The sequence below is a fragment of the Rhipicephalus microplus genome, chromosome 2, assembly GCF_043290135.1.
Source record: "Rhipicephalus microplus isolate Deutch F79 chromosome 2, USDA_Rmic, whole genome shotgun sequence".
Lineage (NCBI taxonomy): Eukaryota > Metazoa > Arthropoda > Arachnida > Ixodida > Ixodidae > Rhipicephalus > Rhipicephalus microplus.
In genome coordinates this window covers 77,987,915-78,015,209 of record NC_134701.1, presented here as the reverse complement: position 1 = coordinate 78,015,209, position 27,295 = coordinate 77,987,915, and the positions used below count along the sequence as shown (strand labels likewise).

The window sequence follows — 27,295 nt, the reverse complement described above, 5'->3', positions numbered from 1 at the left end:
GCGACTTGGAAGAACCAGCTAACTACGGCGTAGCAGGCGACAACTAGGCCTACTTGCTGAATTCGGACCAATTCCACAACTCAGCAGTACTATGGCTAGTGTGGGAACGCAAACCCAATAAACATCAATGCTGCCTCCTCCATGGTTCTTCAACGTCCCGCGAACTCCGAAGCCGTTCCACGGTGACCCTTACGAGGACGTCGACGACTGGCTTGACGACTACAACCATTGCGGCAGCGTCAACGAGTGGACCGAGCAGCGAAAGCTTCGGTATGCCTACTTTTATCTAGAGGACTCTGCGTGCACTTGGTTCGAAAACCATGAAAACACTAAGACAACCTGGCCAGAGTTTTGCAACCAGTTGCGAAACACCTTCCGAAGCTCTGACCGAAAGGAGCAAGCGGAACGGCTCCTCAATTCCCGAAACCAGCGTCTGAACGAGAGTGTTTCCATGTTCGTTGAGGACATGTCGCGGCTGTTCAGGCGAGCCGACTCCTCAATGACGGAAGTGAAGAAGGTGCGCCTCCTAATGCGGGGAGTGAAAGAGCAGCTGTTCGCGGGACTAGTGCGGAACCCTCCAAGCACTGTAGAGGATTTCCTCCGCGAAGCCACGACAATGGAGAGAATGCTAAGCAGCGTTCGTACCAATGTGAGCGTCCTGGCAGTCTTACGTCAGTGTTGTCGGCCCTGCCAACACCTGACGTCCCGACTGTAAAAGACCTGACGGAGCTCGTGCGCAGTATTGTGCGCGAGGAGCTGCAAAAGCTGCACGTGGTGTCTTCTCCGCCCCATGTTGCTGCTCTAACGGATGTCGTTCGCGAAGAGGTCCGGCAGCTGGTGCACCCCATGACGAATCTGCGTGCAGCCGAAGTCCAACCCATGACGGCCCCGCGTCCAGCCGAAGCTCCGCTATTAACGTACGCGGAAGCACTACGTACTCCTGCACCGGCTGTTGGCTATTCGTCCCATCCGTCCAACCTGCAGACGGCGCCGTCATTCTACTCAGGACCACCGCAGTGCGGCAACCCACCCCTTACACGAAAATCCAGTGTATGGCGTGCTCCCGACAACCGGCCTTTATGTTATCACTGTGACGAACCAGGTCACATCTACCGTGAGTGCGCCTACAGGCACATGGGTCTTCCTGGCTTTCGTCCGAATGCTCCTCGACCCAGAGATGGTGAGCGGCCCCGTGCTATCGCCGAATACTTGGCAAGCCAACGATCCTCAACCCTTCCACGTCGCCAATCCCGCTCACCATCTCCACGGCGTTCCACGTCACCTGGCCAAAAATCGACCTTTGCGGACGTCCTTGCAGGAAGATCGCCTTGATCCACAATCCCGCACCCGGAAAACTAAGAACAGCGACCTCTGGGGGTGAGGCCGCTGTTGATCGACCGTTACAAGACCCTCCCCCGATCTGCCTGCCGACATCCGACGACACTCTTTCACCGACATGTGCCATCGACGACAAACTTGTCTCTGCTCGTATCTCTGTCCTTGTCGACAACCACCCGCTTACCACTCTGGTAGATACGGGTGCCGATTATTCTGTTATCAGCGCTTACCTCGCTGCACAGCTAAGAAAGGTAACGACACCTTGGGGACATGGAACCGACCTCCGGACTGCGGGAGGTCACCTACTGACACCGCTAGGAATGTGCACTGCCCGCCTCCTAATTCGTTAGTCGACGTACATTGTTTCCTTCGTTGTATTGCGCGAATGCTCCTAAAACCTGATTCTCAGAATGGATTTTCTCCGCGAGCATGGAGCCATTAGTAACCTTCGCGACCTGCTCATAACGTTATCTAACGACCATACAGCCCTACGAAAGAATGCGGTTGCGCCGACCACAACACTTCGAATTGCTGACGACACCATCGCACTTCCGCCGCGAGCCAGTATGTTGGTAAGTGTGGAGAGCGACTGTGACAGCAAGAGTAGTGGCATCGCGGAAACTAACCTCTCGGTGCTCTTGGCTCGGCAGATTTGTGTCGCGCGTGCTATCGCCCAACTGAAATATCGGAGGACTCAGCTTCTGATCACGAATTTCGGTGGCCAGTACCAACACTTGGCAAAGCGAACAGCGATCGCGAACTTTGAAGCCATTGATGACGAAGATTGTTCCACTATCGTTCCGACTGCCACTGCTGCCGAAGGTAACACTGCATTAGCCAGTACAATTGACGTGAATTGCCAGCTATCCTCTGCGCAGCAGCAGCAGATACGCATGACTTTACGTACGTATAGTGACTGCTTTGCGTCCACCTCCAAAATCAAGCAGACCCAAACCGTGAAGCACCGAATTATAACGGAATTTACCGAACGGCCTATATGACAGCACGCCTACCGCGTGTCGCAAAAAGAACAAGAGGCAATACGTTTTCAAGTGAAACAGATGTTCGACGACGACGTCATCTAACCCTCGAACAGTCCATGGGCGTCACCCGTCGTACTTGTTAAAAAGAAAGACGGCACTCGTCGATTTTGCGTCGGTTACCGGAAGCTCAACAAGGTGACGAAGAGAGACGTCTACCATCTCCCACGCATAGATCATTTACTGGATCGACTTCAACATGCCCGATATTTTTCCTCAATAGATTTACACAGCGGCTACTGGCAGATCGAGGTCGATGAACGTGACAGGGAAAAACAGCATTCATAACCCCCGATGGCCTCTGCGAATTCAAAGTGTTACCATTTGGATTGAGCTTCGCACCGGCAACGTTCCAAAGGATGATGGACACCGTCCTGTCCGGTCTGAAGTGGGAATCCTGCCTCGTGTATTTAGACGACGTCGTTGTTTTTCCAAAACATTTGAGCAACATTTACAACGACTTTCGGGTGTCTTCGTCGCCATTCGATCCCCAGGCCTATCGCTAAAACCGGAGAAGTGTCATTTCGGCTACGAAGAACTAAAGTTCCTCGGCCACCTAATCAGTCACGATGGCATTAGACCAGACCCAGAAAAGACCATGGCCGTTGCTGCATTTTCTCCACCTTGCACAAACGGGTTTTGCGCCGGTTTTCGGGTCCCTGCGCCTACTACAGGTGCTTTGTCCAGAGCTTTGCCAACATCGCTGAACCCCTTACCCGTTTAACGAAGGAGGATACTCCTTTTGTGTGGGGTCCAGAGCAGAGAGCCGCTTTTTCCAAGCTTCAACAGTGCCTTCAGAGTGAACCCTTACTAGGGCACTTTGATAAAGATGCCGCCACTGAACTTCATACTGACGCAAGGAACATCGTTCTTGGTGCAGTGCTCGTCCTGTGGCAAGACGGCGCTGAACGTCCCATCGCTTATGCTAGTCGCATTCCGTCATCTGCGGAAACTAACTACTCGACCACGGAGAAGGAATGTCTTGCTGTTATTTGGGCGATAACAAAGTTCCGACCATATCTGTATGGCCGTCCATTCAGAGTAGTTACGGATCATCATGCCCTCTGTTGGCTGGCCAATCTCAAGGACCCTTCAGGGTGCCTCTCGAGGTGGAGCTTACGCCTTCAAGAGTTTGAGGTTACAGTCGTCTACAAGTCGGGCCGCAGGCACGCTGATGCTGATTGCCTTTCGCGCGCACCCCTCGTGATGACATCGAGTGACGATGATACCGATGGCCATTTTCTTTGTGCAGTCAGTGAATCTGACTTGACCCAACAACAGTGGAATGATTCAGAGATCCGGCAACTTATCAAATACCTTCAAGGTCACAGCTCGAGTCCACCATCGGCATTCAAACGTTCAGGGTCATTTTGTCTCCGCAACGACATCGTCTACAAAAAGAACTTCGAACCTTATGCGACTGAATACCTCCTCGTCGTTCCACCAGGGCTACGTGCTGACATTTTATCTGCCTGCCACGACGACCCTTCCTCCGGCCACCTAGGATTCGCACGTACCCTTGCCCGTAATCGGACTCGCTACTACTGGCCAAAGCTCACGCAGGATGTCAAGCATTACGTTAAAACGTGCAGTCATTGCCAGCGCCGTAAAGCCCCACTTGTGCGTCCTGCTGGTTTATTGCAGCCTGTTGCACCCCCGTCACAACCGTTTGAACGAATCGGCATGGACTTGCTTGGGCCCTTCCCGAAGTCACATGATGGCAACCACTGGATTGTAGTCGCTACTGACTATTTAATCAGGTACTGCGAAACGAAAGCCCTAAAACGAGGCAGCGCCAATGAGATTGCATATTTTTTCATGAACAACATCGTCCTCCGCCATGGAGCGCCAACAGTTTTTATCACTGACCGTGGAACAGCCTTTACAACCCAATTGATGCAAGACGTCACGAGACATAGTGGAACAGCTCATCGCAAAACGACCACATACCATCCACAAAACAATGGTCTGACGGAGAGATTAAGCAAGACGCTCGCCGACATGCTATTTATGTACGTCGACTACGATCACAAAAATTGGGATCAAATTTTGCCATACGTAACATTCGCTTACAACACTGCGGTTCAAGAGACTACGGGTTTCACTCCCTTCCGGTTGCTTCACGGCCGAGAAGCAATTACGATGCTTGATGCCATGCTTTTGCCTGACATGACCGATATTCCTACTGATGCGAACGACTTTATCCGGCTCGCTGACGCGGCCCGCCAGCTTGCACTCGAGTGGATCCGAAAACAACAACGAATCGACTCGCAGAGTACAACTCCCGTCATTGCCATGTTATTTACTAACCCGGTGATCTGGTCTGGCTATGGATTCCCGTCCGCCAAAGGGGCCGCTCGGAAAAGTTACTTCACCACTACTTCGGTCCTTATAGAGTACTATGGCGCCTCACAGTTGTCAACTACGAAATTCTGCTTGAAGACACAGCTAAGCCATCTCGATGTTCCCCGCAGGCCGACATTGTTCATGTGTCACGGATGAAGCCACACTACCCCTGAGAGCCACCTGACACTGCTTCATCATGTGTCTTTGTTCGTGTACGCGATAACTTTAACTTTTAATCGGCATTGGTCATCGGGGTGGTGCTTTTTTTTTTGAAGGATGGAGGGGAGTTATGCCACAGGCATGGAATGAGGTTTAGCCATGCCAATGCGAGTATGTGCCATGGTGTGAAAGACGAAGAGGACGGTTGGTGTGCTCGTGCTCTAACGTTCAGTTCAGCTCTACGTCCAGTGCTGCTCCTGTGAACAGACGTTGTGGTCGTTCTGTAATCACGTGACAATATATATATATATATATATATATATATATATATATATATATATATATATATATATATATATATATATATATATATATATATATATATATATATATATATATATGAAGATGCAAGAAAAAAAATTTCAAACACTCCGGCGTGCGGAATCGGACGCGGGACCTCTGTGTCGTGATAGCGAGGCATTAAACACTGTGCCACACCAAAGCACGTCCCTGACCTTTCAAACGGCAAGGTATTTATATATACGACTTAGCACTGCTCACAAGCATATCGGGGGGAATCGTGTTTTAAGCACTACCAACAAGATCGAGCAATGAGCGCGCGTCGCTACATCGTGTGGTGGGGCCCACTATAATCTCTTACGCGTATTTTGCCCGGCTTAGAGAAAGAAAGTGACGCTTCCTAACGCGCCCTTATCTCGCGGCGGCGACAAGGCGAGAATTGTACGTCTTGGCTGCCCTCGGGCTTTACCTGGAACGATTTTACTGTAGATACCAGGCGCACAAAGGTCACTGTAATCATTGCAGTATTCGTTCGCAAAAAAATGGCAGATTCCTCGTACAGTGGGAATCGAAGATATGCGAAGCACGAATGAGAAAGGTTTATATGTCAGTTTAAAATCAGAACAATGTTACTAGATGGAGGTAAATTATGCCGTACATAAGGTTCATGTCATAGCTTTTATGTTTGGACGTGTCATTTACCTTCATCATCTATTCACGCCACCTCATACCGAATTCGGTATATGTAGAGCCAGCGAAACGGCCGTGGGCGTTCTATGAGCTTAGCATGTAGTCACGTTTTACATGACACGCATATCAAGGTTATCATGTTGGGACGTGTTATTTACGCCGTCTATAGACGTCATGCAATACCAATTTGGTATATGTGAAGCTAGAGAAACGACCGCGAGCGAATCATGAGCGTGGCATGTGGTCAGGTTGTTACATGACAAACATCTCATGATTATTATCTTCGCACCAGTCACATACCTTCGTAGTCCATTCACGTCCCGTAATACCAAACTTGGAATATATGAAGCTAGTCAAACGGTGGAGAGAGCATCACGAAGGGCCCTACATACTGCGTTGTAACGTTGACGAGCACCCGCTGGGCGCAGCGACGCTACGCTAGCAAGACACTGGTCGCGTCTGATGCCAGACACGACCAGCGTCTGTCGGTGCAGCCCGGCGGCAACTGGTGTGAAACGCGACATGCTGCATTTAGCACCAACGACGTCACCCAGAATGAACCGCGTCTGCCTAGCTTCGTGACGAACGGACGCTAGGCGTGCTAAGCGCGCATGCGTCAAAGCAACGCAGTGCGACGCGTGCCTGCGAGTATATGCCAAGCAGATCGGCGCTTGCCATGGCATCACCGGCATGACGCGACGAAACTAACGCTAGAGCACACGCGCACCGGGTCACGTGTAAGTGTATTGGCGCATGGAGTGTGGTGTGTAGTCATGCTCTTAATTATTATGTTTGCACCAGTCGCATACCCTTGTCATCCAACCACGTGACGTAATACTAAATTGGGTATATATGAATCTAGCGAAACGGCCCCCCGCGCAACATGAGTGAGGCATGTAGTCATATTACATGACACGCATGCCATGATTATCATGTTTGGACATGCCATATACATATGTCGTCTGCTCGCGTCACGTAATACTGAATTTGGTACAAGTGAAGCTAGCGAGACAGCCGCGAGCGCATAATAAGCGTAGCATGTAGTCTTGTTGTTACATGACACGCATCATATGATCATGCTTGAACCAGTCACATCCCTTCGTCGTCCATTCACGTCCCGTAATAGTAAATTTGGTGTATGTGAAGCTAGCGAAACGGCTGCGAGGGCATCATGAGTGTGACTTGTAGTCTAGATGTCACATGACAAGCATCTCATGATTATTATGTTTGCACCAGTCACATACCTTCGTCATCCATTCACGTGACGTAACGCCGAATTCGGTATATGAGAATCTAGCAAGACGGCTATGAGCACATCATAAGCGTGGCGTGGAGTCATGACTCATGACTTACATGACTTGCAAGTCATGATTTCCACGTTAAGGTGCGTCGCTTGTGTTCACCATGCAATCATATCATACCATACAAGTTTTGCAACATGTCATGTGAACGAGACCACCGCAAGGGCAGCAAGTTTTGATACCAAGTTTGGTATTGATACCATTATCCAGACGACCAGGAGAGCTAAAAGTCGTAAGCGGCTAAATATATAGATAAATAGATAAATACGCTCAAAGTTGCCGAAGTTGGCTAAGAAATGCTTCGCATTTGAAAGTGCTAGCTTTTCGGACACCGCAATGTAACAAATGAGACGCTTGTTCGCGAGCGTCTGCACCTGTGAGTAAGTTTAATGCGTCATTTGTGCGTCAAAAACGCGAAGCATGTTTTGTCTTGCCTTCCATTTTGCGCGTGACCTTTCAAATTATTGTTATCGCGCTGATTGCTTCACCTTTGCTGCAAAGCTGTTACTTGTTTAAAACCCATTGAGACAGATAGCAGGGGTATTTTGTCTTAATAGTAGATTTACGACATTGTTTTGGGTGAGGCAAGCGGCAAATTTTAGTCGACTATCAACACCAAATCAAGTTATATAATTCTTTTTATTGCACAAAATGCTCGATGCCACCGATGCGATGAATCTTTCTGTTTGAACCACAATCACAATTTTTTTCCGAGCAGTAGACCGCCGCTTATAGTGTCGTGTTGCCTTACTTTCCGTGCTGCCTCTGAGCAGATTGAAAATGCATCGATTCAGGCAGTTTAAAAGGATCTGTTTTGTTACACTTCACTATAGCTTTCTACACAATTATTTATCTTGTTACAGGATTAGTGTTACAGGATAACCAGCCCTGTGCTAATATTCTTAAAAATCTATGTATTTATCGACAATATAGCGTACACGTAGCGGCCACATTTGCGGCATATAAATGCATTAACCAGGGTGTACCATAGGGCTTAGTTTTAGGTACTTCGCTTTTTATTTTATATAATGACGTTTTTCGGGATTATTTTAAGTCCTCCACGATGACACTAACTTATCTTCATCCCACACATCCACTACTGTTCTCAATTTAAGGCTGAATATTGCATTGACTAACATTACGCATTCGTGTAGCGATAACTTTGTTCTGAGTCATTTAGGAACAAAACAAATGGTGTTGAACACTGCTCTAAGATCCTTACGTTGATTCCTTGAATAAAAATTGGGGCTCTATAGCAGCTTGCGTTGGTGTCAATTTTTTTTTGGCATACATCTTGTCCTTAGCCTAACAATTCGCTGTCACGTCTGCCGTCTGCACCATAAAACTACGTTTGGCATTCATGCATAGATAAAAGCTCGCCTTTTTTTTATCACAAGACTCTGCAAGCATTGTACCTTGTTTTCATTCATAGTCACACAACCTGCGGTATCGCTTCATGTGGAAACAACCCAGACAACACTCCATGTCCGATGGTCATCCTCAAATGATACAATCATCCTCGCACAGTTCTTATTGGCCTTGGTACTTACTCAGGACGACACAAGATGGTTTGAGCCGGAAACATATTTTCGATGGCTTTTTGGGAGAACAATTTATTCTGAAAAGGTCATTCAAGGACTCTTTGGGGAAGACAATAGCATTGCACTTAGCACTTACATGTAATCCATCCATACCTTCTCCCACCAATTAGTTGCATATCATATGTAAAAATTTTTCTCGGGACATTTGGTACATACATTCACACAGTTATATTTTTTCGGCTCATTGCATCAATTTTGTAGAAAAATTCAAATTAAGCGTTTCGCCTAGTGAAACATTCGTAATTATACAGCTTGGGTACAGAAAGTGTTCTTGCAAAATGCTTATTCAAAGATTGTGTTCTTAAATGTCACAGCTTCAAATTATTTTTGTTAATATACGCCGCTGTAGTGGAGCATAATAACAAACTAGTCAAAGTCATTTCAAGCCAACTAGCTGCAAAGATGGGATCTTTCGGCAAAGGTGCTGTCTACTAGTGAAGGTTTGCGACCTTAGTTGTTTGTGTGCATGGTTAAAAGTGAGGTATGTTTGAAAGTGTATACCTTAGACATCAATGATAGGTCGATTGGCGTGTTGATGGGTACATAGGTACGCGCCGCTAGATCTGATCGCATAATATCCATCAAATCAGGAAAAAAACGAGAAATATCAAAAAGGGATAAATTATACATAACACGGCCGCCGAGATCACAAGAAACCGATTGCAGTTGGTGCAACTTCAGAAACTTCACTCATTACAATCCAAAGATACAACGACTTGCTGAAAGTGACGCGTTCTACTTCCTGTCTGCAGGGGTACGCTTTTGCTTGCCTACCAACCTACAGCGACAAGTGGCCTTCGAAAACACAGCGTGCTGTGGCGGTGGGCATGGGTGGTCGCTGGTTCACGCCATGTGCGACTGGCCCAATGGTGAACAATCGGCCAGAAAACTATTCTCTAGGATATAGATGCGGGTATCCATGCAAGAAATACAAGCTTACACCTGAAAATCAAGTACGGAGCGTTGTAAATGTGAGTTCATTTTGTTTTTGCTATGAAATGTCAGGTCTTACGGAAGGTTATTTTATATGCGGGAAAATGTTGAAAATTTGTACTAATTAGTGAAGCTTCGGCCACTTGATTATGAACAATAGGCAAAGTTTGTGCAGAGTATCTACGTATAGAGCATCAGGCATTGATTGCTCAGCAAGACGGCTTCATCTTTAACGCTGGCATGGAGTTTCCAATCAGATTTTCCGATAGCACGGCGCACGTTTTACTGTATCTTTTAATAGGAAAGTTGAAGTGTTTCACGTGAAGTAGAGGAATGACACTATACACTTTCTCGAAGCAACATGTTTTATTCTGCCCAAGTTTGGCTTTTTTTTCTAGGGAAAAGCTCCTCAGACTATGGGTCGTTCCCTCCTCTATTGTAGTAGTAGCAGTATATGTAACCATCTCTAGTTTTTGAATTGCTCAATAGATGACGTTTCATCTATATGTGCTTGCAGGCGACTCGCAGGCTGCACAGTAGCTTTTGGGGGGGGGGGGGTACGCGGGCCCTTCAGGCTCCAAGATAGCTAGTAACGAGGAAAACGATCAAAAGCACTCTTTGACAGGTGGTATAGGCAGATACGATTCCAAGGTGGAACCAATTTTCAAGACACGTAGAGTCCGGGGCGAAAATTGACTTAGCCACGATGGCTGAGCCAACTACGTAGGGCTTTACGATGGCCGAGCCATACGTAGTGTATATTAACATGCAGGGTGGCAGGAATAGGCCGAAGTGGTGAGAGATTGAAGAACAGCTAAGGGAGGAGAAGCTGAAGCTATAAGGGTTTGTAGAAGCAGATCTTAGGGGCATGGAACAACCACCTAACAATGTGGACTACGAATGGGAGTATTGTAATAAAACAGAAGGCAGCAGAAAGAGGGGCATTCATTCATAAAAGTACAGACTGGCAAAGGGTAACGTAAGAAAGCAGGAAACAATTATGTCTAAAAGAAAAAGTCGCAGGTCAGATGACGCTCCTGGGTTTTGTATTTTTTAGGACAGGGTCAAAATCTAAAGAGAAAAACGAAAATAATGAGGCAGTGTATAGAAAATGACATTTACAAACTAGGAGAAGAGTGCGTGGTAAATATAATAGAAGATATAAAGGCGCACATAGAAGATATAGATGGATATACTGACCCAACAGGCAGAATGGCAATGAATATGTGTGAAAGGCATGATTTAACTGTTTGCAACAGCACCGAAAAATGCGAAGGGCAGATAATATGCCAGGTGGCAAGACCGCACTCGACAAAAGATTACGCATTGATGTCACAAAGGATGTGTGATCGGCTAATGGTGATGGAAATCGACAAATATGGGTTCAGAAGATAGGCTGTGATCAGAAACGTTTCATACTGAGTTTTGGAAGAGAAATCAAATTGAGAAGGTGGTATGAACAACCACACGGTAAGATTTATTCAGAAATGCAAAGAATAATATCAGTTGAAGAGTTTGAAAAACTAATCACCGAAGACACTAGAACAGAGTAGACGTAGACAAATTAAACTTGATTGTTTGAGTTAGAGTTTGATAAGATACGAGTCAAATGAACCGGAAAAAGAAGACACAAACCCAAGAGCTGGTGAGATAAGGAAGTTAGCAGCGCCACAGTAAGACGCCAAGAAGCCTTCAGAGAACACAGATATGCTAAACAGAGGGGTGAACAATAAGATGATGTCCAAGAAAAATTGGATAACTTTTTGAGCTGCATAAGGGAAGCGTCTGATTTGATCAGTGAAAACATCATAAGAAAGGAGGCCCAATGAATGGCGGAAGTAAACAAAGAAGATAGAAAGGCAGCTGAAAAGTTTTGTAACCATCTTCATTCTCTGAGTATTAGGACAAGCATGAAACAGAGGTTTATAAATACAGTTTCAGGTGTCACTATAGAAAGCTATGAGGCAATGGAATACACAAAACAATGATAACAGACAAATTTAGGCACAAAGAAAGCGCTGCATGCACCATACCAGATGAGGATGGACCGATTAGCGCTGTTGCTCTACTTGGATAAGGACAGAAGAAAAGGGCAGAGAAAATAATTTTTAACCGCACATCAACAGGCCCTGATGACATCCCATTTATGCTAGCGAAGAAACTAGGACCACACTCTATGCAAACATTAAGAGAGGCAGCGAGCAAAGCAATAATAGATGATGAAGCCCCCAATAGGTGGAAGCAAAGAATGAGCATGATCTCTTAATGAACGGGGGACAATGACGATAAAAATAGCCAGCGTTCTATAACAGTGACATCAGTAGTTTACAGGCTGATGATGCAGATAGTAAAGGAAAGACTACAGACATAGATGGAGTATGAGGGGGTGCTGGGAGAACTACAAAATAGCTTACGTTAACGAAAAAGGTTGGAGGACAACGTGCTTTCATTGATGCAGTTAATTGAAATAGCGGAAAAAAACACAGGCCCCTGTGGCTGGCATTTCTAGATATCAAGGGAGCTTACAATCGCGTGATTCAAGAAAACTTGCGGGGAATACTGGACACACTAGATGTCGAAGATAGAATAACGAATCTTCACACTAGATGTCGAAGATAGAATAACGAATCTTCTAATTGATATCTATAAAAGTAACAAGGTAGTTATCAAATGGGAAGAATAGGAATCTGAACCTATAGAGATACAACGCGGGCTTTTACAGGGATGGCCGTTGTCATCTTTATCATTTATGCCGTATCTACAGGGACTTATAGCCAAATATGAGGGGAGTCGACTCGGCTTCTGCGTCTCTTTTTACAAGCAAGAAAAACACATTGAACAGTCATTACCGGCATTGATGTATGCAGATGATATAGTATTGATAGTTGACAACATCGAAGACCTGCAGAGATTGATAGAAATCTATGGTAATGAAGGAGATAGGGTCAATGAGCAATCAGGATTTTTGATGATAAGAAAGGCAGTGAAAATAAGAGACAGGAAGTCACGCTAGAAATATTGGATAAATACATTTATTTGGGCTTATAGATAATTAGCGCGGCTGAGTACCTAAGGAAGCACGAAAGATACGTAATGACTAAGGATAATAGGAATGCAGCTATAATTAAAATTAGAGCCCTGTGGAACTACAATAGCTATGGTGTTACGAGAGGGATTTAGAAAGGTGTCATGGTTCGGTGTTTGACGTTTGACAATGCGGTCTTATGCATGAAATCAGAGATTCAAGTAAGATTGAAAATTAAACAACGTTGCATAGGCAGACCTGCTTTGGGAGCACACAGAAATACCCCAATCAAGGCTAGAGGGTGACATGGAATGGACATCGTTTGAGTTCTGGAAAGCTAGCAGCGAGATTGAATTTGAGGAGCGATTGAGGGAAATAGGAGATGAGCACTGGGCTAGGAAAGCTTTCAGCTACTTGCACATGAATAATGTTGATACTAACTTAAGGAAGTGAACTCGAGAGTCGTCAAGCAAGTATGTAGAAAACAGCAGAGTACCAAGCGAAAAGTGAAGATCGGTTAGGAAGAAGGTGAAGGAAACAGAGAGGGACATGTGGAAGATTTGAATGCTTACGAAATCTTCACTGAAGACCTCCCGAACTGTCAAGCAGGCAATTGCAAAGAAGAAGACCTACGATAAGTCTTCACATATTTCTTTGCTGTTAGAGGCCAAAACGGGTATATTGCGGACATGACGTACTGAGCTAAATAGGAAGACACAGAAATGGTATGTAGTGCTTGTGGAGAGGAGGAGAAAACGGCTGAACATTTGATAATGATCGGTAAAGGACTCCACCCTACAGTACAAGCTAATGAGACAGAATTTTTCAAACCATTCGGGTTTAGGGACAGTGAAGTTAAAATAGGCTTCAAACTGGTAGAAAGGACCAGGAGGAGGCTAACTGATTGGTGGCTATATTGAAGGCGCGAATGAAATTCAATTCTTAAAGACATGGTGATAGTACTTAATTTTATGGCTAGGCACCGTGAGCCACCACCCTAACTAAAGGGCACAGCTGGATACATCCAGCCATCTTTGGAAATATCATTCGACAGGGTTTGTGATTTTCGTATACTTGACGATTTGTATAGTTGACGGATGGACGAATGGACAGACAAAGAAACAGACAGACAGACTGATAGACAAAGGCACAGACGGAAGGACGCTGAGACAGATAGATTGCACTGACGGATGAATGGACAGACTTACAGTAGATCGAAGAACGGATGTACCGAAAGAGACAAATATACAAAAGCACGAACAGACAGACATACATACAGACAGACAGACAGACAGACAGACACACACACAGACAGACAGACAGGCAGGCGGGCGGGCGGGCGGGCGGGTGGGCGGGTTGGCGGGTGGGCGGGTTGGCGGGCAGGCAGGCAGGCAGACGGGTGGACAGACAGACAAACAGACAGACAGAAATACGGGCGGACGAACAGAGAGAAGCACAGACTGACTGAAGCACTGATGCACTGACGGACAGAAGCACGTTCGGATGAACGGAAGCACGACGAACTGCACGCACAGACGGAGAGGCAGACAGACAGCCAGATGAACGGATTCATAGACGCACGGGCAGACACACAGAGGAATGCACGGACAGACACACGCTCGGGCGCACGGTAAGAAAGAGAGAGAAAAAAGCATGGGTGGACGAACTGAAGGCACTACAGAAATGACTGGTGTATACAATTGTAAGTGCAGTTTAAATAACGAAAGAAAGAAACAGAAATGACTGGTGTATACAATTGTAAGCGCAGTTTAAATAAAGAAAGAAAGAAAAAGAAAGCAGGAAAAACACTAGAGGGCATTATGCACAGTGAGCTGAAATCTTTTAGGTCCGTTGTATTGGCGATGGAAGCTCGAAGGTGGTTCCAGACGGTGTTTGTCCTTGACACAAACGAATCGTTATACAGTCTGATGCGACACTTTGAAGCGATGATTGGTCTTTCCTGATATGCATCGAGGTGTATGAAAGAGGGCATTCTTCAAATGGCTGTTAAAATGATAAAGCTTGTAAACATGTGGAGCCGAGAGAATTTGCGGTGCAACAGATCAGGTAAGTTTAGGGTGCTCGTCAGGAATGTGACACTGGAATGACGTGAATAAATAGATAAAATGAAATGTGCGGCGCGATTCTCAGTGGCTTCGAGAGATTGGATGAAAATGCATGAGTCGTGTCCCACATGAGGCATGCGGTCTCTAATTTTGGTCTGACCAAGGTTTCATACAGTGTTAATTCGAGTTACGATGGAGCAGAGGAAAAGCTACGGCGCAGATAAGTCAGGAAATTCTTTGTGTTTATTCATATTTTTTGTTTATTCCAGGAAAGCTTAGATAATATGTGAACACTAAGGCATTTATAATTGACAACAGAGGGTAATAGATTGTTATTGAGGTAATAAGTGCGTGGACAGTGGGTTGCAGTGCGATGTGAAACTTGCATGCTCTCTCATTTTGATACATTAGGTGTCATGAACCATGCGTTACACTATGCGATTATGCTATCTAGGTCACGTTGAAGGTTAAGATGATGTACATGACCAGTTGTTTTCTGATAGAAGACGCGGTAGTCTGCAAAGAGTCGGGCAGCCGAGAAAGAAACACAAGAGGGAAAATCATTATTGCAAATTAAGAAAAATGGGGGGCCTAACATGAACCGTTTCGCTACACCAAATGTTGCTGTGGAATTAGCTAAACAAAAATGATTAGCTGTAATGTACTGACTGTGGTTAATTTCTAAATCTTTCTAAATCTTTAATTTTCTAAATCTTTAAAATACGTTGGGTTCAATGGTAAGCTGATTAAGTTTGATAATGAGATGTAATGTGAAAAGAAGCCAAGTGCTTTAGTGAAATCTAAATATATGCAGTCAGTAGCAAATTCAAGATCTGCGTCATTAACAAGCCGTTAGTAAAACACATGAACTGTGTTTTGCATGAAACCTTTTTACGCAAGCCATGCTGATAAATGCTAAAAAAGAATTAGATACAAAAAATTCAATGAGGTGTGAGTATAAGGCATGCTGTAAAAATTTTCCTAGAATGGATGTCTTCAACATGGCATGGTAGTTATTGGGGAAATGTACATCACCAGATTTATGCACAGGAACCAGCTTCCCAGCCTTTCTATCAGATGGCAGTGTGGGCGTCTTAATCGACTGTTCAAAAAATCTGGACAACATTTTAGAAGAATACACTTAAGGACGCTTTACCATTTTCGACGAAATGCAATATGGACCAGCTGATGATGACACTTACAAATTTACAGCGAGTCTTTCGACACCAACCGTATCAATGATAATAGGACCCATTGGTGAAAAATGGTGTTTGTTAGGTGTGGAAACATAGAGGGGATATTGTTACAAAAGTGCGCAGCTAGGAAATTACCCAGAACGTTGCCGCACTAGATAGGAGTGACTGGATTATCAGTCGCTCCTATCTGCAGACTGGAATAACTGAATATGTTGCCCTTTTAGTTCCGCTAATGATGCTCCAAAACTTATGTGCATCAGGGTGCAGCAGCGGAGGAAGAGTTTTATTGAAAAATACTTTTTTTTTGGCTTCGAAAGTGCAGTACAGAATTTTTGTGTTGAATATCTAATAGGAAGACCAATGGTCTGTTCCGGCTGTTGATTTTGCGCGTCTGCATAGCCGCTTCTATTTATTGTGCGTGTGTTTTGACGTGCTATTGAACCACGGAGAACGAGGATAAGATTGAAGTTTCATCTTAAGTAAAAATCGGTCGACCAGAGCTAGCAGTTTCTTCTTATATTCTAACCAGTTCTGCTTAACTGATCATCCCTGTCATCCATCGTTCCGTGGATATGCTGTGATTTCTTTCACTCCACTTTCCTAGCGCAAGCGCCGCAGCCGTGGTGGCGCTCTTCTTCATACGGCGCGGCCGCAATGTGATCAAGTGAAAGCTTCCGAGATACGGGGTCATTGCTGTTTTCGCGGTATAGAGCACTTACACTTGACTGAACTCTAAGAGACTCACGAAAATTGTTTACTTACCTGAAAGTTCATTAAACCGAATACTCACTAGGGCACAGAGTAGCACTGAAGACAGCAAAGATAAAGTCAAACGTGTCAAATGCCATTTATTTCGAAAATCATTCAGTAATTTTCACTTAAACTAGAGACCTTACTGTAAAAAACATAGAGGGGACCCAGGCCTGTATTCCTGGCTACACCGAAGTGAGAAAAAATGAACGAGCCAGCTTCCATAGCTGTTGCTCTTGCCCGCTCACCTTTTCACTTTGTTTCCAATAGTTTCTCAAGACCGGGAAAACTGTTTACGCAATGAATCAGCCTACCGGGAGGTGTAAACGGCGACAAGGGATGGCTTTGCCTATGGCAATGAAGCTTGGGGAGCCGGTCGCTGTTCTTGCGGGGAAAGTTGTCCAATATTGCTGTAGTTTACAGATGACTTCTACGTCACGTTGCTTGTGATCTTTACCTTTTCATCCTTTGACCTGGTGCACCAGCGTCGATCTTTGTCTGTGCTGCTCGTCTTGACAAGATGCAAAAGTTCGTACTGACCGTGGCTCTTGAGCTTTTATGTCACTTTTACTAGGAAGAATCTGACATTGGCCTTCTCGCATAGACTCGTGAGTTTTCCTGGTAGTATACGCACTCTTCGGGTCTTCGGGTATCACTTTCATCAGTTCCTGCTGGTGCCGCATCTCGATATTTCGTTGGTGCTTCGTGATCAAGCGCTGCTTGGACATTTAGAGAGCCAGGTGGTCCTGGGCGTGTGCCCGGCTCGCAGGTGCATACGAGATGCATCACCTCTCCGAAATAGAGGATGATTTTTCTTCTTCGCATGACGAGGACTACGGCAATGCCGGAGCCTTTCGGTTCCGTTGGGTACCGGCCTTTTCAAGGATGTAACCTGAGTTCAAAAACAGCGAAGATTTGTCCATGTGTTTTGTTACCGATAGTGAACAGACGTCCCACTCAGCCCAGACGGCACTGCAAAAAATACCGTAACCAGCGCACTCATCGTTGCGCTGGCCATTGCTGGGTAGGGAAAAGAAAGCCGTCCGAACGCGAACAGGCTTAGACCCTCTTTTTTTCATGTTGGGGCGCGGTTTTCTGAAAATCAAGTACCCGGCAAGCTTCTTCGTGAATCCAACCTCACTTTGGAAAAGTAGGAAGCTCCTCAAAGCGAACTGCGGTTACAACGAAGACCTTGTTCGAGTTATTTCGGCATGCTGCCACTCGCAATTTAGGTAGAAGTGAGCAACACATGACAATTAATTCGACACAAGCTCTCCGCTGTGTGTTTTATTACGCCTATATACTTTAAAATTGGGCATACATGTGATGCCGAAACGATGCAGTACACACCCGAGCAATGTATGTAGTACACACGCGAGCTGTGTATCCAGGATCAAGGCTTTTGCACTAGCAATCAATCTCGGCAGTTTCGGCTGGCCTAGTGATCTTCGAACGATACGTTTGCACACAATGACACTGAGTACGATGCAGCCGGCATTTTCACTGTCTTGCAATTGGAATGAATCTTTATGTGCAGATTTAGCTGTCGTGGTAGAGCGTCTATCCTGCTAGGTGAATTCTTGTGGAGGCCTGCTTTCAGGGAGGTGGCAGTTTCATATTGACCAAGGACCATATCTACTAAGGAAGTATGACTGTTTCACAGATGTCTTGAGACAGTCTTTTACCGGTCTGCTAAGTAAGTTTTAGTAGGCTAATTTTTTTTGTTTTGGGCTTTCGCTGGTGCTGTATCTGGATTATTGAGAAAAAAAAGTCATGTACAATATTGCGAACGGTTACGTTTTTATATTTCATCGTGCGTGCACCTCAGTTTTTTTTTTCATGCGATACCTTCACTGCTGCAGTAACTGCGTCTGAGATAAGCAATGATGTGAAAATCGGCCACTGCGCTTTGGTTTTATTGCTCATGTTTATTACTCATGTGTATTGCTCATGTTTATTGCTTTGGTTTTATTGCCTCAACTGGTTGTATTTCATTGATCACTCAAAAGCGCTGCGAGCTGTATACAAACATTGGTGATGCTGTGAGTTCATGTATATATTTGCAGGCAGTTGCTTAAACTGCAGATGATGCACGGCGTGTTGTCATCGCAGCTGAGATACAATGAACCATGCATTCTCGCGAAAGACGAAAGCGCGTCCTAAACAGCCTGTCGTCGCCACCTTGTTGCGTGCGTCTATATTCAACCGCAGTGCCACAGCGGAAATGAATCTACTTGTTATTCTTGCACACAGACGTTTTTTACTGCCGTAAAGCGCGTTGCTTACTCTTTTAAGCAAAATGTTTTGACTGTCACAGTCTTACTTTGAGAGCAGAATGAAAGGTACAATAATTGTACCTTGAACAGTGTACAGTGTGTAGGTTATAGTAAAATTCTTTGGTAGTCTAGATAATACATTCATACAAAAAAGAGATTTGTAAGCACCAAAAAAGGACTGGAGGACCTTTTCAGTCTGGATTCCTATTTTGGGTGGCTATGCGTGTTTTTGTGTGGTAGTGGTGTACATACCGCTTTAAGCGAAAAATTTTCAGATGATATTCTGACACAAACCTCATGATGCAACTATGTCTCCCCAGATCGCGAAGACCACGCTGCGTTAAAAAGAGACGCTGAAATGTTTGTGCTTTCAGAGAAAGTAGCCGGGCCAACGCATCTGCAGTGTATGGCTGCAGTTCATTGCCGCTGAGATGTCAGATGGGTCATCAAGAGGTTCTCGGACGCACACTCACATGCTCCATACACTTTTATGACTGGCTGTCCATATCGGGGCTTCATAATTATTTTATTGGGCTGGCAAGCAAGACATTACGTGACACGTGCACATCAGTTTAATAGACGTAAAATATTAGGTACTTTTTTTAAGATCGCGACTTGCTAGGTTCACTGGGAGCACTGTCGCGAAATTACTTACCCTATCTGTACAACAAAAACTCTATATTTAATTACACTGCTAGTGCCTAACTCCCTCTTTCTTCTCCTCTAGATCTCCTACGTGTTGCCACCCGTGCGCAATTATCGGCAACATATTCCGAAGGGGCCACGGCGATCATTAGCCAGTTTAATCTCGATCACGTGCACAACGAATGTAAACCTTCTGAACATGTCATTTTGTTTGTCTGTATAAAGCCCTGTCGCAGAGTTCAGAAGAGCACACTATACCACTCTTTTCTGGATGCACTGTCACAACATGGTTCATCAATTGTAGCACCCTATACGTCTTGTAGGCACGCACAAGCACAATTGTGTAAATAGTGTAAAGGTGTCAGCGGTTACAGTTATTCAGGGCTACTTCAAGGTGCCTGTCAGCTTTTAGGCTCGTCGTGCTTAAGTGGCCATCTCAATGCATTCTGGCCGATCGGATGACGCTCTAACCTAGCTGCCCGCGAAGGATATCCACCGTACACGAACTTCCAACCAATAACTGGCTCACATCTGAAGACGATGAGTAGCTGCACAATACCTTCGTCAACTTTTGAATCCTTCAGCAGGGCATCGATTTTCCAGGAATGACATAGTGCGTGTGATGAGGATCCAGAGCCAGCGCGAAGCTTTGTCATACTAGCATCTTGGTGGATGACATCAAGATGCATATAAAACACATTCCTCTGTGGCCTTGGTTCTTCAAATCACATTGTCTGTCCTACACTAAATTTTGCTATGATTACCACGCCACTGTGCCTCAACAGTTAGGTATGTACCTTGAATCTGTTCTGTCGCATTTGGAGATAGGCTTCGCTTATTCTTTGACAGTCATGACTTGAGGGCATCTCAGAAACTTAATTCTTCAGCTGCTCTTTGTCCCACCCATGCTAGTTTTCCGCGCTCTCTTCAAGTGTCTAAAAAGCTAGTGGGGACTCGTTCTTTCTCTGCATAGATGACTTGATATCATTGCGAAGCCGCATCGCCAAAGATTGTAGTCAGGAAGATAAGTCGGGCCACTAATCAGGAACAGAGCACTCGTTGGTGAACTTACTGCGAACTGCACTGTCCCCTGAATTCTCCAAACGACTGTCGTCTCCACCACCCTGAGCTCACTGGCCAAGCACCCAATCTTTCTCGTAGCCACCTTTAAATAGACGTCGGATTCAAGTAAGACACTTATTTGTTTTGGATTCCAGGGGTCGGGATAAAAGCTCCATTCTACCATTCGACGTAATAATTTTTGTAGCACAGAAGTTCTAAGATCGCACTCTTTATCGGCGGGCTTGTTACCGTACACATTAAGGCACCTACAAGTCCTCCACGGTCACTACTTTGTTCCTACGTTGGCGCCGATAAATTCATGCTACTCGTCTGCTGAGCATTACTTGGCAGGGCTTCAAGTGGCCGAGTGTAACTGTGAAAATCTACTTGTTTCTGATAACTGGGCATGCGAGGGCCTTTCGAATATGCACTCGAATATTTGTGCACTGGTTGCCACTGTCAAGAAGAATGCGCACGAGATGCCTTTGGATTCGCACTGAACTCACGCTCGTCTTGTTTGCTGAGAGACAGCGTTAACTCCGCTCAAAGCGCTTGGAGCAGATGTCACTGTAGACGTGCTTTTGTCTTGCTATGTGATACAGCACTCGTCCTGATTCATGGTCACCACCTTGGTATGAGGTGGTGCAGCAGGATGTTGCAGTTCACACAGGATCCTTAGATACTGATGATGACACTTGCTGCACTGCATGGGGGTGCACGTAGACAAAACCTTGACATTTGGTTGCTCCTGCCGCAGTGGTAGCAGCATCGAGCACTCTGCAAGCGAGCTCAATTTTTGTCCGCTGAGAGCTGAATATTCCATTCCGTAATTGTGTGACGAGATTCCAAGCATAAGGGGTAAGCTTCTTCTATAACTGGGAATGACTCGGCAGCGAGTGCGGAATTACGTTCTCACCAGCCTTCCTCTACGATTTCAATCTGGGTGCGTGGGAACGTAATTATTTCTGCAGCCTGGTGAGCTCTATCATCAGGAATTGTGACGGCAGATGCATCCAGCGACGCTTCCTTCATCTTCTGATGGTAAAGTATCGCGAGGTTGACTGGCAGGCACTTCATCAGCACACTGTTGAGGACAACGTCGTACTGATTAGGCGAGATGCCCAAATCAGTCAATGCAGAGACTAAAACTGGACCTTGTCTAATAGCAGCCGAAGGTTCTCAACATTGTCCGAAGAATCGACAGGTTCCAAAGCGAGAAAATGGTCAACGTGCTCATTAATGAGCAAGTGATGCGGACAAAATCGCACCATCAAAGCCTTGATAGCCTTGTGGCAATTCTGTTCTGTCTGTCGGATGCCTTCGATGACCCTCTTAGCTGAACCGCTCAAGCGCGCTGCCGGTACTTGAAATTCTTAATCTGCAGAAGTGTTTCATTTAAGTGCATCGTTGCACTGCAGTGATCCCAGAAGGACTTTATATCGCGAATTGCGCCGGAAAACTTCAAAATCTGTAGCTTCGGCAGGAACACTCTGCGATGACAATGCACGATTCCTTGACTTGGTGTTACATTTGTTAATCGAGGTGAAGAGTCCCTAACCTCATTGTGTGCTCAGGTGCTGCGCCCACTGGCATCGGCGATCGGTGTGTAGCCTCTGGTCGCTTTGCTTGCAAGCACTCGTAGGAAGAACCACGCTTGGGACATGGCGTAAAAGACCCTTTGGTCATACTCTTCTGCGGCTTCCAGCTCTTCTTTGTAGATGTCGTAGTCAGTCGCATCGAAGATTCCTCTGTTTAGTTTGACAAGTTCGATGCCCCTCTGGGTGAGGTAGATAACGTGAAAGTCCACCTGACTGGCATTGGGAACGGCGGCCCGCAGTTCGTCCGTCAGAAGCGTGATAGTTCACGTGACGCTGTCCCTGACCACGCCACGGTTCTTGCGCAGCCACTCTAAGGACGCCCTCGGAACTGGAATTCTTGTAAGAGCGTGACTGGAGCATTTTGTCACCAAAATAATGTAGCCTAATAACGAACGCCGAGCCCTGCACCGAAGTCTCCATGTTTATTTCTACTGCTCGTGCCTAACTTCCTCTTTCTTCTCCCCTACGTCTCCTTCATGTTGCCAACCTTCCGCAATCATCGGCAACAAGCACCTCAGTTAATTGGGTTCACACTGTGTTCGAACATAGTTACAAAAAATCTAGGTAGAATAGTTATAAAATCTATAACCAATCGTTGCAAAGAAGCAAAGAATCACAATATATATGGTGACAGTCTATGAAGACGGCTCAACCGTCATCATTGCACTTCTGAAAGAGAAACTGATGTGCTATCTGTGCTTTTTCTACAGGCGTGTCTGCAACCTCCCTACAATGCATCTTTCTACCTGGACACCAATTTCGAAGCGCTCGTTGCATTCAACGTCCAGGAAGGGTTTATATTCACTTACGATACCCCTGCCAACCTTCGTACGAAGGTGAGTCAACTTCTTGGCGCGGAAACGCTACAGGTTCATGGTCACACTCACTCGTACGGCTGCAAAAATAGGTGGTGCTACTGATTGTGGGAACACACACAAAGAACTGTGCGCATTTCCAAATTGGTCAAAAGTCAACGATTCACTGCGTAATATATAGTAGAGAAACCATGCTACTTATAGTTTGGACAGAATATAAGTGAACGTTGGGCTGAATATGAAACTTGAAAATTGTTATTGAGACATTTCTAGAAGAGAAAGTGAAAGATAAATAGAATGCGTGAAGTATTTTCAGTATAAATATTAGGTGCTCAGTTTAATTATTGAAAAACCTGCCACATAGGCTCATGAAAGCCTGTTTGAAGCATCAGCTGTGCTTGCATAAGTCTGTGCTTGCATATATATATATATATATATATATATATATATAAAGACCCGTGTGCGTGCATTATAACATACACTAGGTATCAATGCGTAGTAAGTGGACTCGTCCTAAAACAAACTTTTATCTTTTCTTGCGAAAAGCAGAATTATTTGTTGTGAAACAGCTTGCAGCAGCATTAGGCAGATGAGATGCAACGGAAGACGTTGTACGTGTTGCAGCGGAACTTTGCTGTGGGCGTCCTGGGTTTCGCTGAGAACAGCCTGAATTCTGGTTCACGAGCTATAGCATGTGGCTTACTTGCGCAGTTTATGACACCTTGGTTTCAGCAGCTTCTGCGGTGACTCACTGTCAAGATCTGCAGCACACCGGACTTTTGACCCTAGGAAATGGCCAGGGGATAGCGTCATCGTACGACCATTCCCGATCCGTAGGGTTGTTGCTGGTTCTTGTTTGAATAACACATTCCACTTTTTTATCACTTATTACTAGATGAAATAAACATGATAGTAAAGCATAGTGCCAAGGAGCTAAAGAACTCACTTATATTCAACCGAGGGTCCCTCTGCAGTCGCCTCATTTGAGCACCCTTGTCAGCTTACTTCAACTTGTGAACATTGTGTTTTGACTAAATACAATTGATTAAACTGAATATACCTGAAAACAAGGTGCAATAAATTGGCAGAAGTACGCAGGAAAATGCACCAATGGAGACCAAGTAGGCATTATATTGAACATTTGAAAAAAAACTGGTTGTCATAACAAAAAGATTAGTTATTACGATTAGAAGACAGGCGAAATGTACTGATGAACGCTTCCTGATAGATTTAAACCAATAAAAGTGTAACAGAATGAATAATAGGTAATTTCTGATTTACTGAAATGCCGTCCCGAAAACGTTGCAGTCAGGAAACTGCAGTGTTTGAAAGCGGCAAAAATAGCTTCCACCAAAAAGAGTTTTTTGTATTCCTGAATAGATGACACGACATAACAGAGAGCGTGGTAGCACTCAAAATGGTGGCTCTAATAGTATTGATATATATGAAAACAATAAAGAACATATAGGCATTTTCATGCACGCGGGACCTGAGGCGGACATATAATAAACACACACACACACACACAAATATATATATATATATATATATATATATATATATATATATATATATATATATATATATATATATATATATAACAGACAGTAATGCCAAGGAATGTACAGGGGAAGTTATTAGAACCAATGGAATGTAAATAAGAAGAAAGAAGAAAGAAAAGTGGATGAAAAAATTACCAGCTGTGAGCAGGAATCGAACCCACGACCTACGCGTTCGAGCATCGAACGCGTTATTATTACTGTCTGTTATATCTCATTAATATTGTGTTAAACCACGGAAATACGAGCTTTTAGGCATACACTTCTCTCCCTTATATATATATATATATATATATATATATATATATATAGTTACAACTTCAAAAATAGTGCAGTATAGGAAACAAAAGAATAAAATATTTAATTATTTCTAACGGTTCCAGCTGGTGGACCAGCCTTCTTCGGAGGATGTAGCGATTTTGTTTAGATCCTCCGAAGAAGGCTGGTCCTCCAGCCAAAACTGCTAGGTATAAACAATTTTTTTGTTGTTTTGTTTCCTATACTGCGCTGTTCTCGAACTTTATAACTTTTATTACGGAAGCCGGAAGAAACTGTGATCATCTGTTTCATATATATATATATATATATATATATATATATATATATATATATATATATATATATATATATATATATATATATATATATATATATATATTGAAAACCATCATAGGAGAGTAAGTTTCTAAGTATGATCAGAATATTCTTACTCATTTCTGAAAATAAAGGGGCCGAAGTAGCGCTTGCGACTAAGAGCCACTTTTCACTGCATCAGAAACGAGGCATTGCATTCTGTGACTTCTGATTAGACTTCTGAGAGTGCTAGTGTTTGTGGAAGCATTGCCTAATGTCTAATCATGTTTACTTCTTCTTCCTTTCAATGACAATGCAGCTATGCAATGGTAAGAAGCTAGCGACGAATGTAACGAACCATATGGCAGCCGTGGACATCCAGTTCGAGGACCACAACAACACCTGCGGACACGGGACTTTTCCACGACTGGTCATGCTCAAGCAGTTGTCATTATTTTTTTCTACTAGATATACGTCACCCGATAAAGAAGCAGAATGTCTAGCATTCTAGATCTTTTGCGAGAAATTACATAAAATGAATGATCGAAAACGAAGTTTTGGAGCTCATTGATTTCATTTAATTTTGATTGTTCACTGCACCAGAGCCACTTTTTCGCAAATCACCAATTGTTGCAAGTGCTGGCGAAACTGATACTGCCGACACCAGGATAATAGAGAGGTGATTACGCTGATAGATTCATCAAAGCTAGGGAAGTCATTTTCAGTAGGAAATAGAACATGTCAGTGTACCTCGAATGCTGAATTTCACTCCAGTCGCACTGCATTACGCACAATCAATCGAAAGAAACAAACGTAGTTTCTATTGTTACTCAAGGTCCATAAATTGGTAGTAATCGCAAAGTTTTCTCTAGTTATATTTCAATAGATTTGGAAAACATATGTGACGCCAACAGTTTTCTTGATTTTGTCGTAATCTAGTCGTACTAAGAAAGTTTTTTAATAATAAATATCCTAGTATTTACTGTGAACGATGGTGAGCAGCACTGCTTAATGTAGTACTGGCACACAAAATTTTTTCTTGTGTTTTTGTTTTATTTTGCTGCGCTTAGCAGTTAATGACCCATCAGCTAGAAACCTCATCTACTAGACGGTGACAGTTATCCACACTGAAATGGCAGCATAGCTCCCAGTCGCAGCTCAGAGAGCACCGAGGCTTCAGGGAGCACCGAGTGAGGCGGGACATATAATAGTTTTCATTTATATGTAGTTTCCTACGACAACACGCCTAAATTCGCGCACCTGAGTGCCGTGTCAAGTGTTTTCAATAAAAAAGTTTCATGCTGCCAGTTTCCCTCAATGTGGGTGCCTTCCCAAGTGACTGCGATCTTCGTTGGGCTAACCAGAAGGCCGTAAGTGCACTTGTACCTAGATTTGGAAGTGCACTTGTGCCCGGCTACAGCGATTCTCTGCCTTCTGCAGCAGTGATGCATCATCAACGACTTCACCAAGGTTTTTCTCGGGTAGGTGTGGCGAGGGACCTTCGAACAACCTTAAAGCGCTACCTTACGAGAAGACTTCGCATGAAGAAACGAGTGCTAGGTCGGCATTATTGTCTACCAACTGAAAAAAACCGTCGGGTTCATAGTCCGCACTGAAAACAACTTTCTTACTTGAAAGCGGACGTTCTACCCATAACGCGGTGCTAAATGGCGCTCCTATAATCGCCTCTGGATATTTTCAACACGCTAGGGCCCTGAACCTGCACTCTGGTGGCAATGACATGAGCTGATGTTCTTTTTGCATGCCCATGAAAATTATTCTTCCAGTTTTGTTAAAATGGTCAGCTAACAGGGAACGATTGCAAGTTGCGCTTCGCATTTGTGGCCCGGCAACCATTTTAATTGTATTGTAAATTTATTATAACCTAAATAAAGTAATCGTGTTTTGTCAATCACACGTATATACCCAGACGAGCATTAGGGCGACACGCGCAAATTGTGCCATGAAAGGTCTGCAACAATCAACCACGTGTTGGGGCAACATAATGTAAATTACGGGATG

At 44.6% G+C, this 27,295-nt stretch overlaps 1 protein-coding gene across 1 annotated transcript; it reads left to right on the top strand.

The window, feature by feature from the left end:
- The first annotated feature begins 9,533 nt into the window (after positions 1–9,533).
- On the top strand, positions 9,534–25,801 carry LOC142785031 (uncharacterized). The gene is made up of 3 exons (XM_075883459.1): positions 9,534–9,746; positions 23,037–23,162; positions 25,593–25,801. The coding sequence occupies exons 1-3, from the start codon at positions 9,603–9,605 to the stop codon at positions 25,782–25,784; spliced, it is 462 nt and encodes a 153-aa protein (XP_075739574.1). The 5' UTR covers positions 9,534–9,602; the 3' UTR covers positions 25,785–25,801.
- Positions 25,802–27,295: the final 1,494 nt, after the last annotated feature.

What these genes read in the sequence shown, in the direction of transcription:
- LOC142785031 (XM_075883459.1), top strand. Translation starts at nt 9,603, where the DNA reads ATGGGTGGTCGCTGGTTCACGCCATGTGCGACTGGCCCAATGGTGAAC. An exon ending in AAGTACGGAGCGTTGTAAAT is followed by an intron (nt 9,747 to 23,036) that starts GTGAGTTCATTT and finishes CTTTTTCTACAG; the next exon opens with GCGTGTCTGCAACCTCCCTA. An exon ending in CTGCCAACCTTCGTACGAAG is followed by an intron (nt 23,163 to 25,592) that starts GTGAGTCAACTT and finishes ATGACAATGCAG; the next exon opens with CTATGCAATGGTAAGAAGCT.